General features: G+C 49.6%; 1 protein-coding gene across 8 annotated transcripts in view; it reads right to left on the bottom strand.

Annotated features, from left to right (window-relative positions):
- Positions 1-18,938, bottom strand: part of ttll7 (tubulin tyrosine ligase-like family, member 7) — a 302,308-nt gene that overhangs the window by 155,576 nt on the left and 127,794 nt on the right. For all 8 annotated transcript variants that reach the window (XM_038793673.1, XM_038793671.1, XM_038793677.1 and 5 more), the window contains one exon: positions 9,691-9,831. In XM_038793673.1, coding sequence (XP_038649601.1) covers positions 9,691-9,831 — 141 coding nt within the window. The remainder of the gene's footprint in view (positions 1-9,690; positions 9,832-18,938) is intronic.

Here is an 18,938-nt window from a genome sequence, read left to right as displayed (position 1 = left end):
TCCAACTCAATCGCCTGACCCCGCTTTGCCCCCCATATCCTTTGATCCCCTTCGCCCTCAGTGCTATATCTAACTGCTTCTTGAAAACATACAATGTTTTGGCCTCAACTACTTCCTGTGGTAACGGACTCCACAGGCCGACCACTCTGTCTGGGTGGAGAAAGTTCTCCTCATCTCTGTCCTAAATGGTCCACCCCGTATCCTCAGACTGTGACCCCTGGTTCTGGACACACCCACCATCGGGAACATCCTTCCTGCATCGACCCTGTCCAGTCCTGCTAGAATTTTATAGGTTTCTATGAGATCCTCCCTCATTCTTCTAAACTCCAGCGAGAACAATCCTAACAGATTCAATCTCTCCTCATACATCAGTCCCGCCATCCCAGGAATCAGTCTGGTAAACCTTCTCTGCACTCCCTCTCCAGCAAGAACATCCTCCCTTAGATAAGGAGACCAAAACGGCACACAATATTCCAGATGTGGCCTCACCAAGGCCCTGTATAACTTCAGCATGACATCCCAACTCCTGTACTCAAATCCTCTCGCAATGAAGGCCAACATACCACTTGCTGGCTCTTTTGCCAATTAATAAATTGGTGTCATCTGATTCTCGACCCCTCTGCCGATGGAAGCAAATGCAAGTCTTTCTTTAATTTTCAGTCGTCTGTGCTGATATTTTGGAAGTCAGTAATAAAATCTTGATTCTCGAACAACTGTAGAGGAGTGGGACATTGCTCCTAAAGGGGGCACAATCAGAGAAATCATATGTGCGGATGCTCGGTGAGCCCACTGACCAGGGTGGCACAGCTGTTAGCACTGTTGCCTCACAGCTCCAGAGTCCCTGGTTCAGTTCCAACCTTGGATAACTGTGTGGAGTTGCCACATTCTCCCCGTGTCTGTGTCGGTTTTCTTTGGGCACTACGGTTTCCTCCTACAGTCCAAAGATGCGCAGGTTAGGTGAATTGGCTGTGCTGAATTGTCCCTTCATATCCAAAGGTTAGATGAGGTTACGGGGCAATGGGGATGGGGTGGGGGAGTGGGCCGAGGGTGGGCTGTTCTTTCGGAGGTCTGGCACAGACACGATGGGCAGAATGGCCTCCTTCTGCACCGGAGGGGATCTGTGACTAGCTTCCTTGCTTTGCTATTGGACAACATTGACTAATAGAGGCCTTCCCATTGTTCTGAGGCAGCATGCCCCTTTGAGGGGCGGGTTATCGGTGGACATGTGACCCTTTCGGCCAATCTGGCCAGACCGTGCGAATCCTGAGGCTGAGCACGGGATTTCCTGGAATCTGGAGTCGTGGAGAAAGGTAGCGTTTACTTCACTCTCTGTAAATAGTTACTTACCTTAATAAACTTGGTTGTCTCCAGTCTGACAGGAGAACATAGAACATACAGTGCAGAAGGTGGCCATTCGGCCCATCGAGTCTGCACCGACCCACCTAAGCCCACACTTCCACCCTATCCCCATAATCCAATAACCCCTCTTCACCTTTTCTTTTGGACACTAAGGGCAATTTAGCGTGGCCAATCCACCTAACCTGCACATCTTTGGACTGTGGGAGGAAACCGGAGCACCCGGAGGAAACCCACGCAGACACGGGGAGGACGTGCAGACTCCACACACAGTGACCCAGCGGGGAATCAAACCTGGGACCCTGGCGCTGTGAAGCCACAGTGCTAGCCACTTGTGTTACCGTGCTGCCGAAAGTGACTGCAAGTTCCAAAGGGATCATATTGTGCAAACTGCACAATAAGGGCAGCGAGGGTGTACGACAAGACCAGCTGGGTCCACTGTTCTTCACTTCTAAATCTCAGAAGAAAAAAAAGGCAAAACCCACGTGTGGAAAACTGCTGCCAAGCAACAGCTGGTGACAGCGTCAGTGCTGCAAACAAACCTATTCACTACTCGGTGAAACAATAGCTGATCTTTCACCTCAGGCAACCGAGGACCTCTGTCACATCCATCCAGGCAGTCTGTTAGGTTACAAAGCTCTGTGCAACCTGAAAGGAAAACAAAATGTGCTGGAAACACTCAGCAGGTCAGGCAGCAAGCATGGAGAGAGAAACAGGGTTTTCGGGTGGATGAAAGATCATTGACATTGATAAAGAACAAAGGACAAAGAAAAATATAGCACAGGAACAGGCCCTTCAGCCCTCCAAACCCGTGCAGACCATGCTGCCCGACTAAACTACAATCTTCTACACTTCCTGGGTCCATATCCCTCTATTCCCAACCTATTCATGTATTTGTCAAGATGCCCCTTAAACATCGCTATCGTCCCTGCTTCCACCACCTCCTCCGGCAGTGAGTTCCAGGCACCCACTACCCTCTGTGTAAAAAACTTGCCTCGTACATGTCCTCTAAACCTTGCCCCTCGCACCTTAAACCTATGCCCCCTAGTAATTGACCCCCCTACCCTGGGGAAAAGCCTCTGACTATCCACTCTGTCTTTGCCCCTCATAATTTTGTAGACTTCTATCAGGTCGCCCCTCAACCTCCGTCGTTCCAGTGAGAACAAACCGCTCCTCATAGCTAATGCCCTCCATACCAGGAAACATCTTGGTAAATCTCTTCTGCACCCTCTCGAAAGCCTCCACATCCTTCTGGTAGTGTGGCAACCAGAATTGAACACTATACTCCAAGTGTGGCCTAACTAAGGTTCTATACAGCTGCAACATGACTTGCCAATTCTTATACTCAATGCCCCGGCCAATGAAGGCAAGCATGCCGTATGCCTTCTTGACTACCTTCTCCACCTGTGTTTCCCCTTTCAGTGGCCTGTGGACCTGTACACCTAAATCTCTCTGACTTTCTCTTTGTCAATTCTCTCTCCTCTCTCTCGCAACACACATGCTGCCTCTTCGCCTGAGTATTTCCAGCATTTGCCATGATTTTGTCGATTAGATTACCGTAGTGATCTCTGTATGTGCATGTACATAAGGGATTAATGTGTTATCAGTAGAATCAGATGATCACTAGAGGGCCGGACTAACAGGGGTATAAAAGCAAGCTCATTCTGTTCCCCGGCCTCTCTTTGGGCGTATTGTGACGAGAGGATGGGAGTATAGATTAATTCAGAGTGTTAGTGTAGATAAACATAGTTACTGGAATTAGATCTTGTTTACCTTATTGCTAGTATTAATATTAAAGTAAAGAACTCACAAAATTATTGTTTTAGTGATGCAATAAATCTGTTGTTATTACTGGATGATTTTGAGTCTTTCTCATCAAGATTCAGAAAACCTCGTCAACAATAGTATGGAGTAACATATACTACAATCAGTAGTATAACATACTACCAGAAGTGTAATAAAACAATTACCTGTGTTGCTGGCTTAGGAACCCCTCTTTTTCAGTGCACTGACTACTGATAAAGATGCTTCTCTGAGCACTAAACGTTCAGCTGACTTTTCCCCTCCCTTTTTCACTTTTGATCATTTCCCTTTGAGTTATTCTGTAACCCGTTCCATTTACTGCCCTTTGTGACCATTATTAGTGTCATCTCTGATGGGCGCAGCTTTAAATAGGGTTCATAAAGAAAGGCAGTTCTCATTAGATGATGTTACAAGGACTAGGGAACACAGGTGTAAGGTTTTGAGCAAGAGATGCAGGGTGGAGGTGAGGGTGAGCAATTTTTACACAGTGCGTGACAATGATCTGGAGCTCGCTGCCTGTGAGGGTGATGGAAGCAGAGACAATAGTTTCACTTCAGTGAAATAAACGTGCCGAGACAAGGGGACACAGTGGGGTTCAGACTGACTGGGTTGCTCTCCAGAGCTCTAGCACGGACTCAATGGGCTGAATGGCCTCCTTCTGTGCTGTAAATTAATCCCATGCCTCTGAGACTGCAGATGGCAGCGAGGGTTTTATGCAGATAAGGTTTGGCCTGTGCCAGTCAGCCTCCTGGCAGGACAGGGAGATCACTGTGGCTCGAGCCGCTACCCCCCCCCCTCACCCCCAACCCCTGCCCCACGAAGTGCAGCTCCCGGGGCGCGAGGGAGATGGAAAGTTCCATATCAGTGAGGTGGGGATGTGCTGTTCCAAGATTGCGGTTAAGCCACATTGTTGGGGGAAGAGGGATCTTCATTCTGCTCTGTCCTCCAAATGCTCGTTGTGAATCCAAGGCAAACAAAGGTCCCAGTCCCCATCACAGGCACCCCCCCCCCCCCCCCCCCCACCCCCAACATATTTTTATCCCCCCTCCCCCGCACATTTTTATCACACAATGAAAAAAATAGTGAAACCTATTCCACATGAATTGTTTTGGAACGAGTTTGAAAGAAATACTCCCAGTTTCCTGACTCCTGACAGGCCAAATGTCTGTCAGTCTGTGCTTAAGCCTGCAGACTGGTTCCCGAAGAAGAAGCTCATTCATGGTATTTAGTTACGTTGTTGAAGTGGACAGGTGAAGGACACTGTCCAATTTAGGAGTTGGAGCACTTATAAAGAGAGACTGCTGCGGGGGCTGGAGCGAATCACCAGCCCCGCAAATTACATTTTAATTTGATTTGGCAAGTTTCCTTTGGAGCTTTGATCCTGTTACAGTGCGTCTTTAAGGGACTGCCAGTTTGTTCACTTAGAACATAGAACATAGAACATACAGTGAAGAAGGAGGCCATTCAGCCCATCGAGTCTGCACCGACCCACTTTAGCCCTCACTTCCACCCTATCCCCGTAACCCAATAATCCCTCCCAAACTTTTTGGATACTAAGGGCAATTTAGCATGGCCAATCCACCTAACCTGCACATCTTTGGACTGTGGGAGGAAACCGGAGCACCCAGAGGAAACCAACGCACACACGGGGAGAAAGTGCAGACTCCACACAGTCTGTGAAGCCACAGTGCTATTCACTTGTGCTTGGTTTATTTGTTAATTAGTCCATTTTGTTTTACTGATACAACCAAAAGAGTAGAGAGAGAGACCGCTGTGGGGGCTGGAGTGCATCGTCATCCCCGGAAAATAGGTTGTAATTGGATTTATTACGTTTGTTACAGGGGCGGGTTTAGCACAGGGCTAAATTGCTGGCTTTAAAGCAGACCAAGGCAGGCCAGCAGCACGGTGCTAAACCAGCCCCAAATCAGACCTCATTGCTGCAAACTGAGAGTTTACAAAGGATCATTCCAAATCAACACCAGTGTCTCCAGTGAGCAATCCCGAGAACCAGCAGCTATGAACAAGCATCCAGACACATCGTAAATATTTTTTTTCCCCTGACATTACCTGTTACTTGGCCAAGTTTTTAATATCTTTGGTGCATGCGGCATGGGCGGCAGGATAGCACAGTGGTCAGCACTGTTGCTTCACAGTTCCAGGGTCCCAGGTTCGATTATCTGTGCAGAGTCTGCAGGTTCATTCCCGTGTCTGCGTAGGTTTCCTCCGGGTGCTCCGGTTTCCTCCCACAGTCCAAAGATGTGCAGGTTAGGTGGATTGGCCAAGCTAAATTGTCCTTCATGTGGGCAGCACGGTGGCGCAGTGGTAGCACTGCAGTCTCACGGCGCCGAGGTCCCAGGTTCGATCCCGGCTCTGAGTCGCTGTCCATGTGGAGTTTGCACTTTCTCCCCGTGTTTGCGTGGGTTTCGCCCCCACAACCCAGAGATGTGCAGGCTGGGTGGATTGAACATGCTAAATTGCCCCTTAATTGGAAAAAATGAAATGGGTAATCTAAATTTAAAGGGCAGCAGGGTAGCATGGTGGTTAGCATAAATGTTTCACAGCTCCAGGGTCCCAGGTTCGATTCCCGGCTGGGTCACTGTCTGTGTGGAGTCTGCACGTCCTCCCCGTGTGTGCGTGGGTTTCCTCCGGGTGCTCCAGTTTCCTCCCACAGTCCAAAGATGTACGGGTTAGGTGGATTGGCCATGCTAAATTGCCCGTAGTGTCCTAATAAAAGTAAGGTTAAGGGGGGGGTTGTTGGGTTACGGGTATAGGGTGGATACGTGGGTTTGAGTAGGGTGATCATGGCTCGGCACAACATTGAGGGCCGAAGGGCCTGTTCTGTGCTGTACTGTTCTATGTTCTACTGTTCTATGTTCTATGTCCAGACAGGTTAGGTGGGGTTACTGGGTTGTGAGGATAGGGTGGAAGTGTGGGCTTAAGTAGGGTGCTCTTTCCAAGGGCTGGTGCAGACCCGATGGGCCGAATGGCCTCCTTCTGCACTGTAAGTTCTATGAAATCTATGCTTGGGGTTATTGAGTGGGTGCTATTTGAACATTAGTGGACAGTTGGTCATACTTGTACATTTTAAACCTTTTGTTAGTACCTTACATTTTACCCAAGTGAGTTTTAGTAATAAAACTGTTTATATGTTAACTTAGAGAACCTGGGTGCCACGGTGATACAGTGGGTTAGCACTGCTGCCTCACAACGCCGAGATGCCAGGTTCGATTCCGGCTCTGGGTCCCTGTCCATGTGGAGTTTGCTCATTCTCCCCGTGTTTGCATGGTTTTCGCCTCCACAACCCAAAGATGTGCAGGGTAGGTGGATTGGCCACGCTAAATTGCCCCTTAATTGGAATAAATGAATTGGATACTCTAAATTTTTATTAAAAAAACTTACAGAACCTGCCTGTCTTACTTCTTGCACGAAGCTAAATACAGTTCAATACATATTATTGGCGATATCGCCTCTGTTTTACACTCAAACTCGGTTATAACCAACTCCAAAGTGGGACAAAAAGAGGAGTCAGTCCACCTCTGTTAACCTGGTCATAGACATAGAACATAGAACAGTACAGCACAGAACAGGCCCTTCGGCCCTCGATGTTGTGCCGAGCCATGATCACCCTACTCAAACCCACGTATCCACCCTATACCCGTAACCCAACAACCCCCCCCCTAAACCTTACATTTTAGGACACTACGGGCAATTTAGCATGGCCAATCCACCTAACCCGCACATCTTTGGACTGTGGGAGGAAACCGGAGCACCCGGAGGAAACCCACGTACACACGGGGAGGACGTGCAGACTCCTCACAGACAGTGACCCAGCCGGGAATCGAACCTGGGACCCTGGAGCTGTGAAGCATTAATGCTAACCACCATGCTACCGTGCTGCCATGACAGTGCATAACAGTAATTGTGTGCTTTCCGCTACAAATGGATATCACAGGAAATATTATCTCCTGGACTTCGAAGATGCTTGACAATTTCCTTTCCCTCCAGTCTCAGGGATGCAATCTGTAACCCCCATCTGTCAGCCAAGTCTCAGTTGGCAGCGCAGCATTACCTCGGATCAGCCGGATGTGGGTTCACAGTCCCACGCCACCAATGTGAGCGCAAATCTAGGGCTGACCCTCTCACTGCAGTGCCGAGCAAAGTGCCATGTGACAGTCAACCGAGGTCCTGTCTGCCCTGTCGGGTGGACATAAAGCCCCCCCCCCCGACGCACTGCTTTGAAGGAGAGCGGGCAGATTCTCCCTGATCGGCTGGATAATATTTGTCCCTCAACTAATGTTATAAAGACAGATTCTCTGGCCATTTGCTTTTTTTTTGTAGGCTGTCACTGTGCGTGAATTACCTGCCACATTGCCCACATTACGACAGTGACTACACTTCAAGTGCGATTGAGGCTAAGACATTGAATACATTCAAGAGGCGGCTAGATATGGGGCGAATGGGATCAAGGGTTATGGGGAGAAAGCAGGATTAGGCTATTGAGGGTTTTTTTTTCATTTTTTTGAAAATATTTTATTAAGGCATATATAACTTTAACAATTTTCAAGAGGGAAAAAAAACAACAGAACAAATAACACCCACCCAACCAACAACCAAACACAGCCAACGTGGCTCACATACACAGTTCCCCAGTCCCCATTTCCCACTAACTATTGCCCACCTCAACCAGGCCCCCATGCTTCCCTCTTTGCCCTTACCACCCTGCACTCCCTCCATAGCAAGAACATCCTTCCTCAGATAAGGGCACCAAAACTGCACACAATACTCCAGGTGTGACCTCACCAGTGCCCAAGACAATTGCAGCAAAACATCCCTATTCCTTCACTCAAATCCTCTCGCTATGAAGGCCAACATACCATTTGCCTTCTTTACTGCCTGCTGTACCAGCGCGCTTACTTTCAGCGACTGATGCATGAGGACACCAAGGTCTCGCTGAGTATCCGCCTCTCTCAACTTGCACCCATTCAAATAATAATCTGCCTTCCTATTTTTGCTACCAGGGTGGATAACTTCATATCTATCCGCGTTATACTGCCCCATGCATATGTCCACTCACTCAACCTGTCCAAATCCCGCCGACACATCTCTGCACCCATCCTCGTCACAGCTCACCCACCCACCCAACTTTGTATCATATTTGAATCAAACGTTTGGTCAAAGGGGTAGATAGTTAAGGAGGGGCTTAACGGAGGAAAGTATGGTTGAGAGATGGGGAGGTTTAGAGAGAGAATTCCAGAGCTGGGAGCCCAGGCCACTGAAAGTACAATCACCAGTGGTGGGGCAATTAAAATGGAGAAAGACGGATTTGGCATCGCGTGCACCCACACTTTAGGAAAGGTGGGGGAGATTTGCAAGAATGGGGCCAGGGGTGAGGAACTTTGGTAACCTGTTGAGATGGAGAGGCTGCAACTGTTCTCCATAGAGCAGAGAAGGTTTAAATTCAAAATTCTGAAAGGTTTTCTCGAATAGATAGGAGAAATGGACGGGGGTGGCAGTGACCGGGGAGCACAGGTTGAAGATAATGTGGGGAATTGGGGAGAATTATTTTTACACAGAGAACTGTTATGATCTCGAATATACTGCCTGAAAAAGTAGCAGAGGTAAACTCAATAGCCATTTTCGAAAGAGGACAGATATTTGAAAAGGAGGAACATGCCAATTTACGAGGAAAGTGCAGCCAGAATGGGACTAACTGGATCGCTCTTCCAAAGAGACAGTACAGACACCATGGGCTGAATGGCCACTTTGTGTGTTGGACAATGCTGTGAACCTATAATAACTTTACTGTTTCCAAGGAATGGAGAAAGAGTAATTCTAATGTCATGTCCGGCATTCAGTTAATTTTTCTGCTTGTTTTTCTTCAGTAATCGGCATGGTAACTCGAACACGCAACGCTCGCAAAACCCGAAACAAAACATCTACAATTAGATGTGATTCCCCCGATTGGGCAGCACTTGTTGAACAGTCCTGAGTGCGCTGAGAGCCATACAAACAATCAATTTAAACGAAGCTCAGTGATGTTTTCTAGAAGCGACATATATTGAGAAACGGGGACCTGTTCTCTGCTAATAAAAGGTGTATGTTCAAGCCTTGTGCTTTTTTGGAACGACGCAGGAACTTGAGGAGTCTATAATTTCCTGTTGTTTTCACCATGACAATGCCACGGCTAATCAGAGTTGACTTGCCAACCAATCGGACATGCTGTTAGGTGATTTGGACATTCTGAATTCTCCCTCAGTGTACCTGAACAGGCGCCGGAGTGTGGCGACTAGGGGCTTTTCACAGTAACTTCATTGCAGCATTAATGTAAGCCTACCTGGGACACTAATAAAGATTTTTTTTTGGGTTCATTTAAATTTGGTATTCCTGCATTTGTCATGATGAATGCAATGTGAAAAGCTTCAGCAACATGTCTCTCTTTCCAGCTCAATTCAAGTTCTGTTCTACCAAGTGACTGAAGACATTTTCCCAACTTGCGCATAACACAAACCTGTAAGTGAACATTTTTCTTACCGATCTGATATTTTGTGCCAAAGAAATTTGCTGTGATGGCTCCTTTCTTCTTTTTCTTCATTCTAATGTTTCTTTTCCCGACTCCGGTGTTTTTAAATGGCATCCCACTCTTCAGTGTCAGGCTGGATGTTCCTTGACCATCTAAATAAAATAAAATATACAAATACAATGGCTTCAGATGCTCATGGGGCGAGATAGGGGGGTGTCTACACTTTAGTTCACCCAATGTGTTCATATTGGAACCTCTGCCCTCGCCTCCAATAGCAGGAGTCTCCATTCAGTAGACAAAGTTCTCCCGCTGGAGTAGAATTAATGCATGGCGGGGAACTCACAAGATTCCATTGGAACCCAACATTGAGCCGCAATTCTGAGCCGGCAGCCCAATACCCAGGTCCAGCGGCTTGTCCCCGTCCCTCCACAACGTAAATCCTGCAGCAACCACCCCACCCCCCCCCCCCCTGCTGACAAGAAGGTGCATCATACCTCCCCATCACCACAGGAATAATGGGTCACCTCCCACACAGCACACACGCATGAGGGTGGCCCGACCCACCCTACTGACCCTCAATCAGACTCCGCAACAGAGACCCCATCAGATCTCTCCCATCAGAGATTGCCATCAGACCCCCCTCGCTCCCCCCCTCCCCCACATCAGAAAGCCTTGCCTGAAAGCTGAAGAGCAGTCCAGGCAGCAGGTTGAAAATTCACTACATTTTCACTTACCCTTTCCTAACATCTGCTGCCTCAGACAGAGGTGTTCAAATCAGCAGCTGTTGCTTCTCAAAAGACCAGAACACCTCAAAGGGCTTAAAATCCCTTGACTGTAGGTTAAATGCATATCTCCCATTCAATTTCACACAGCAATACATGGCATTAGCCAGTGATTGACAGTTCTATTACTCCAGAGACAACTGTTTGGTGGATTGTTCATTGATCTTTCCCTTCACGCTTGAATGCATCTCCAGTACCCTGCTTTGATGTTAACCACAATGTTTATGAACACTCTTCCTGTGATTGACAGACCGTCATCGCATCAAAGGCAGATACGTGCTTCCTACCGTGAAAAAGAGGAAGTCAAAGCACTTGATGGGGGATCTGATGGGAGAGTCTGATAGGGGGGTCTGATGGAGGGGTCTAATAGGGAGTATATGTTGGGTGTCTCAGTTCGGGGGTCTGATGGGAGATCTGATGAAGGATCTGATGGGGGTCCCTGTTGGGGTCTGATCGGGAGTCTCCGATGGTGGGTCTCCGTTGGGGGTCTGCTGGGGCTCTCTGATGGGGGGTCTCTGTTGGGGATATTATGGTGGTCTCTGGTGTGAGTCTCTGTTGGGGAGGTCTGAAGGGGGTCTCTGTTTGGGGTCTGATGAGGGTCTCTGATGAGGGGTGCCTCTGTTGGAGGTCCAATGAGGGGTTCTGATGACGGGTCTCTGTTGGGGTCTTGTTGGATGTCTGATGGGCAGGCTAGGGCAAGCAGGATTTGTGTTGTAGGGGTGGGGGGTGGGGGGGGGGCACCAATGGGCTTCTAGTGGTAGCCTACATTATACACTTGACCCACCGCAGGATCAACCGTGCCAGGGCTGCTCTTGGAAATACCAATCCACTCCCGCGTGAACCCTGTCTGAAAGGCCTGGAGTATTACGGGGGCCTGGAGAATCCGGCCTCCAGTCCACTAATCGAATGCAAATTACCCATTTGCGTGGGACATGTAGCTCACGGAGGACCGGGGCATCAAAACGGGATCAGCGCCAGCCCGACGCTCGGTTCCCTGCCGGATCAGGAACTCTGCTACCGTCGGCAAGCGGCAGAGAATCCACACCATGGACACTGAGGTGGTTTAGCACAGTGGGTTCAACAGCTGGCTTGTAATGCAGAACAAGGCAGCAGCGCGGGTTCAATTCCCGTACCGGCCTCCCTGAACAGGCACCGGACTGTGGCGACTAGGGGCTTTTCACGGTAACTTCACTGAAACCTACTTGTGACAATAAGCGATTATTATTATTATTAGAATGAACTGGTTTGGAACTTGGTTCCAGCCTGACTTTCAGGCACTGAAACATGTCTTTCTTCTCGATTGGAGGCAGCTGATATTGTGTCTGATGTGGCAACAGTTTGGCAGGAAGAATAAAGAAGGAGCTTATTATCGCAACGGTGAGAGATTGCAGAGCTCTGTGATGAAGAGGGATCTGGGTGTCCGAGTGGGAATGTGGAATTGAGACCATAATCAGATCAGCGACGATCCTATTAGATGGCAGAGCAGGCTCGAGGGGCCGAGTGGCCTCCTTATGCTCCTCATTGATATATTCATATGTACCTGCTGACTCCTAACTGTGAGCTCATCGGTTGGTGAGCTGGCAGCTACGGGGCTTGGCTGAAAGCTGGACATGAAGACAATGGTTTCAGGGTCAGGTCAGATGGGATCAGACTTGGAGGTGGCAACCTGAGGGGTAACTCAGATTAGCCAGGGGCACAGACATCTGGAAGTGCCCAGGGAGTAAAACGTTGATTCCGAAGATGTTTGCTGGTCGAAAACTGAGGATAGAGCAAATCAGTGTGCCCAGGTTCACTCAGGCATTGTCAGCCCCTCCAGCAAATATGGAAAATTGACAATGACCACGTGAGTCTGGTAACTGATCAATGCTCATGGTGCTTGATTAGTTCAGCCTGGGCGCGGACTCAGAGCAAAGTAAACAGAGGCCTCGGAAGCTACTAGAAGTTGAGTTTCTGACTGCAGAAATATTGTAAACTTCTTGTAAATAAACCTGTTGCACCATAAACCAGAGTTATCTCTCCATTGCTCTGAGATATATAGACTATCCAACAGGCATCTCTGTAATTAGGAACACAGGAAATAGGTGCATGAGTAGGCGTACCTCAAGCCGGCATTCAGTTAGGTCATGGCCGCTCTTCTACCTCAAGCCGGCAAGGTGGTTAGCACTGCTGCCTCACAGGGACCCAGGTTCAATTCCTGCCTTGGGTGACTGTCTGTGTGGACTTTGACACTTTCTCCCCGTGTCTGCTTGGGTTTCCTCCGGTTTCCACAAATGTGCAGGTTAGATGGATTGATCATGCTAAATTGCCCCTCAATGTCCAAAGATGTGTAAGGTTAGGTGGGGTTATGGGTTACAGGGATAGGGCGGTGGAGTGGGCCGAGGTAAGGGTCGGTGACGAATCGATGGGCCGAATGGCCTCCTTCTGCACTGCAGGAATTCTTTGGTGCTAATGCCATTTTCCTGGATTATCCCTTTATCCCTTGATATTTTTAATATCTAAAAACCTATCGATCTCTGTCATGAACTCAATGACTGAGCCTCAGAGTCCCTCATGTAGAGAATTCTAAAGATTCAGCACCATCTGAGTGAAGAAATTCCTTCTCATTCCAGTCCTAGATTACCTACTCCTAATTCAAAATCTGGGACCCCTGGTTCTTGAGCCACAGAGCCAGAGGAACCATCCTTCCTGCATCTACTCTTGTCAAGCCCTGTGATAATTTTGTAAGTTTCAACGAGATCGCCTCTCATTCCTCTGAACCCCAGTGAATACAGGCATAATTTCCTCAATCACTTCTCACAGGATAACTCCCCCCCCCCCCCCCCTCCCCCCAAATCCAGGAATAAGTCTGATCAACCTTCATTACAGTCCCTCTCAAGGCAAGTATATCATTCCTTAGATAAGACCATAAGACCAAGGAGCAAAATTAGGCCACTCGGCTCATCGAGTCTGCCATTCAATCACGGCTGCCAATTTTCTCATCCCCATTCTCCTGCCTTCTCCCCGTAACCCCTGATCCTCTTATTAATCAAGAACCTATCTATCTCTGTTTTAAAGACACTCAGTGATTTGGCCTCCACAGCCTTCTGCAGCAAAGAGTTCCACAGATTCACCACCCTCTGGCTGAAGAAATTCCTCCTCATCTCTGTTTTAAAGGATTGTCCCTTTAGTCTAAGACTGTGCCCTCGGGTTCTAATCTTTCCTACAAGTGGAAACATCCTCTCTATGTCCACTCTATCCAGGCCTCGCAGTATCCTGTACGTTTCAATAAGATCACCCCTCATCCTTCTAAACTCCAATAAGTATAAACCTAGAGTCCTCAACCGTTCCTCATTTGACAAGCTCTTCATTCCAGGGATCATTCTTGTGAACCTCCTCTGGACCCTTTCCAAGGCCAGCACATCCTTCCTTGGATATGGGGCCTCTCGACATGAATGCTAACATTGCCTTCCTAACTGCCAACTGAACCTGCACGTTAACCTTAAGAGGATCGTGAAAAAGGATCCCAAGTCCCTTTGTGCTTCTGATCTCCGAAGCCTTTTCTCATTTAGAAAACAGTCTATGCCTCCATTCTTCCGACCGAAGTGCGTAACCTCACACTTTTCCACATTGTATTCCATCTGCCACTTCTTTGCCCACACTCCTAGCCTGCCAAAGTCCTTCTGCCGGCCCCGTGCTTCCTCAATACTACCTGTCCCTCTGCATATCTTTGTATCATCTGCAAACTTAGCAACAGTGCCTTCAGTACCTTCTTCCAGATCGTTAATGTATATTGTGAAAAGTTGTGGTCCTAATACCGACCCATGAGGCACACCACTCGTCACCGACTGCCATCCTGAAAAAGACCCCTTTATCCCCAGTTATCCACATTTGCCTTCTTAACTTCCTGTTGCACCTGCATCCTAGGTTTTAGTGACTTGTGAACAAGGACAATCAGGATATTTGACCAATCATTATGGTGCCCTGAAGCAACAACACAATGCGATGTGGGAAATTAAATGATTCAGTGACAGCTTGTTCAACTTTGATCTTGTGGCAATGGAGCCAATATGGATTCACATCCAGGAAGAGGGTTTCGGGCACACATGATGGACTTTCCGTGCTGACGTCATTGTTGGACACTTTTGGAGGTGCTTAGACTGACAGCCGTGTGAGTTAATGTTCATAAGGGGAGGGATTCTCCGGTTGCCCAGCCGCCTGCTTCTCGGCGGCCCTCCGATTGTTGGCGGCAGGAATCCACCTGCCCGTTGCTTGTCAAAGGGATTTCCCCTCACGGGTGGGGTCACCCTGCCGGTGGATCTAGTGACAACGGCGGGAGGATTCTGGCCATGAAGACATGATGGGGAGTTAACGTACATATGATGTAATAATGGGGCATACAATCCAACTCAACGATGGTTAAAAAAAAGTTTGCATAACTATGAATTTCTTTTATTTTTTAATAAACATTTTATTGAAGCATTTTTTGGTATTATAACAACAACACAATAAACAATGTACATGAAACTATAAACATAGTGCAAAAGCCGTCTCTCTCCCTTACAGGTCCCACCTTTCTTCACCCCCTATTCTAAGCTAAACTAACCCCACCCCCGCCTCCCTCTGCTGACGATTAATTTCCTGCGAAGATGTCGATGAATGGTTGCCACCTCCGGGCGAACCCTTATAGTGACCCTCTCAAGGTGAACTTGATTTTCTCCAGACAGAGAAAGCTAGCCATGTCCGATAGCCAGGTCTCCGACTTCGGGGGCTTTGAGTCCCTCTCGGCTAATCGTATCCGTCTCCGGGCTACCAGGGAAGCAACGGCCAGAACGTCTGTCTCTTTCTCCTCCTGGATTCCCGGATCTTCCGACACCCCGAAAATCGCCACCTCTGGACTCGGTGCCACCCTTGTTTTTAACACCGTGGACATGACATCTGCAAACCCCTGCCAAAATCCACTAAGCTTCGGACATGCCCAGAACATGTGGACATGGTTCACTGATCCTCCCACACATTTTGCACACCTGTCTTCCACCCCAAAGAATCTGCTCATCTGGGCCACTGTCATGTGAGCCCGGTGAATGATCTTGAATTGTATCAGGCTGAGTCTGGCACAAGTTGCGGAAGCGATGACTCTACTCAACTCTACTCCTTCACCTACCCACCCTCTGGAAACTACCCTGTCCTGAATCCCCCTTTACGGTAGGAGCAGGAAGGTTGACACCTGTTTACGTAGGAAGTCCCGCACCTGCAGATATCTGAATTTGTTTCCCCTCGCCAACCCAAACTTCTCCTCCAGCGCCCTCATACTCAGAAAGCTCCCGTCTATAAACATATCCCCCATCCTCTCGATCCCTGCTCTCCGCCATATCCGGAAACCCCCCCATCCATCCTTCCGGGGGCAAACCGGTGATTATTACAGATTGGGGACCAGACCGATGCTCCCTCTGCTCCCACATGTCTCCTCCATTGCCCCCAGACTCTCACGGCCGCCACCACCACGGGCTGGTGGAGTGCCATGCCGGCGGGAACGGCAGAGGCGCAGTTACCAACACCTCCAGACTGGTGCCCTTGCATGAAGCTGCCTCCATACGCTCCCATGCCGACCCCTCCCCCACCACCCACTTCCTGATCATGGCTATATTTGCTGCCCAGTAATAGTTACTAAAATTTGTCAGCGCCAGCCCGCCCTCTCTCCGACTCTGCTCAAAACATTACCTTCCTTACCCGCGGGGTCTTGCCCGTCCAAACAAAGCCAGAGATCACTGTGTTGACCCGTTTAAAAAAGGACCGCGGAATAAAGAGGGGGAGACATTGAAACACAAACAGGAATCTCGGGAGGACCGTCACCTTCACCGTCTGCACCCTCCCAGCTAATGACAACGGGAGCGCGTCCCATCTCCGAAAATCGTCCTTCATTTGGTCTACTAGTCGGGCCAGATTTAATTTATGCAGCCGGTCCCATTCCCGCGCCACTTGAATGCCAAGGTACCTAAAGCTTCCCCCTACTAATCTAAACGGCAGCTCCCCCAATCGCCTCTCCTGTCCCCTCGCCTGGACCACAAACATCTCACTTTTCCCAATATTTAGCTTGTACCCCGAAAACCAGCCAAATTCCCACAGAATCCTCATGATTTCTTCCATCCCCTCTAATGAGTCTGACACATACAGAAGCAGGTCGTCTGCATAGAGCAAGACTCTGTGCTTCAACCCCCCACCCCCAGCCACTTCCAGCCCCTTGAGGCTCTCGGTGCAATTGGCAACAGTTCTATAGCTAGTGCGAGCAACAGTGGGGAAAGGGGGCATCCCTGTCTCGTCCTCCGGTGCCGTCTAAAATAGGCCGATGTTGTCCTATTCATCCGTACGTGCCACAGGAGCCTGATACAGCAACCTGGCCCACTCAATAAAGCCCTGCCCAAATCCGAACCGTCCCAGTACCTCCCACAGATAATCCCATTCTACCCAATCAAAAGCCTTTTCTGCATCCATTGCGATCACTACCTCCACCTCCCTGCCTTCCGGGGGCATCATGATCACATTTAACAACCTTCTTACATTGGCCACCAACTGCCTCCCCTTAACAAATCCTGTCTAGTCTTTCCCAATAACGTCCGGAACACAATCCTCAATCCTCGAGGACAAAATTCTGACCAGCAATTTGGCACCCACATTCAACAGTGATATCGGCCTGTAGGACCCACACAGCTCCGGGATCTTGTCCCACTTCAGAATCAGCAAAATCATGGCCTGTGACATCGTTGGAGGCAGCATCCATCTTTCCCATGCCTCATTGAACATCCTCATCAACATCAGCCCCAATATCCCAGAGAATGTTTTATAAAACTCCACTGGATACCCGTCCCGCCCCGGGGCTTTACCCGACTGCATGGCCTTCAGACCCTCCACTATCTCTTCCAACCCGATCGGGGCCCCCAGCCCTTCTCCCAGCTCCCCGTCCACCTTTGGAAATTCAGCCCCTCCAAGGAGTGCCTCATCCCCTCCGGCCCCGTAGGGGGTTCCGACCTATACAGCCTACTGTAGAAATCCCTAAACGCCGTGTTCATCCCTGCTGAATCTCCAATCAGGTTCCCATCTCCATCATTTACTTTCCCTATCTCCCTGGCTGCCTCCCTCCTTCTGAGCTGCTGTGCAATCATTCTGCTGGCCTTCTCTCCATACTCATAGATCGCCCCCCTCGCCTTTCTCAGCTGCTCCACCGCCCTCCCTGTGGTTAACAAGCCAAACTCCGCCTGGAGCCTCCGCCGTTCCCTTAAAGCCCTGCCTCTGGGGTCTCCGCATACCTCCTATCGATCTGTAGTATCTCCTTAGCCAGTCGGTCCATCTCTGCCCAGTCCACCGTCTCCCGATGGGCCCGTATCGAGATCATCCCCCGTCTGACCATGGCCTTCAGTGCTTCCCAGACCACCGCTGCTGAAATTTCCCCCGTGTCGTTGACCTGCAGGTAGCTCTGAATCCATTTCCTCAGCCGCTCGCACACCCCTTCGTCAGCCAAAAGTCCCACATCTAACCTCCAGTGCGGGCGCTGTCTTTACTAACCTGCAGGTCAACACAGTGCGGAGCATGGTCTGAGATTGTGATCGCCGAGTACCCCGTGTCCACCACCCCTGCCAGTAAGGCCCTGCTCAAAATGAAGAAATTGATCCGGGAGTACACTTTACGCACGTGTGAGTAGGAGATCTCCTTCACCCTCGGCTGCCCAAATTTCCATGGATCCACCCCCCCCCCCACCCCCCCCCCCCCCCCCCCCCCCCCCCACCCCCCCCCCCCCCCCCCGGCCTCCCATCTGCTCCATGAACCCTTTTAGTTCCTTTGCCATTGCCGGCACCCTGCCTGTTTTCAAGCTTGACCAGTCGAAGCCAGGGTCAGCAACTGTGTTGAAGTCCCATTCACAACCTGTGCAAATCCAGGTCCGGTATCTTCCCCAGCATCCTCTTTATAAACTCCACATCATCCCAATTTGGCGCATACACATTTACTAATACCACTTGAACCCCCTCCAGTTTCCCACTGATGAAATGCACCGACCTCCCACATCCGAGACTATTCTACCCGTCTCAAACACCACCCGCCTATTGATCAGGATCACAAATCTTCTCGTCTTTGAATCCAGTCCCCAGTGAAAGACCTGACTGACCCAGCCTTTCCTCAACCTAATCTGGTCAGTTACTCTAAGGTGCGTCTCCTGCAACATTACCACGCTGGCCTTCAGTCCCCTAAGATGCGCGAACACACGTGCCCTCTTGACCGGCCCATTTAACCCTCGAACATTCCAGGTGATCAGCCGAGTTGGAGGGCTCATTGCCCCCCCCCCCCCCTCGCCGATCAGCCATCCTCTTTTTTGGGCCCGCCTCCAGCCCATGCTCCGCGTCTCCACCGGCCCGCCCCCAGGCAGCCTCCGCCCTAAATCTCCTCTCTTGTCCCTTAGCCCAAGTCCCTCCCTCGTCAGCAGAACATTTCCCCCCCCCCCCGCCCCTAGT

Source organism: Scyliorhinus canicula, chromosome 4 (assembly GCF_902713615.1).
Source record: "Scyliorhinus canicula chromosome 4, sScyCan1.1, whole genome shotgun sequence".
In the NCBI taxonomy this organism is placed as follows: domain Eukaryota; kingdom Metazoa; phylum Chordata; class Chondrichthyes; order Carcharhiniformes; family Scyliorhinidae; genus Scyliorhinus; species Scyliorhinus canicula.
Note: the sequence above shows the minus strand (reverse complement) of the source record. Positions and strands in the feature narration are given on the sequence as shown.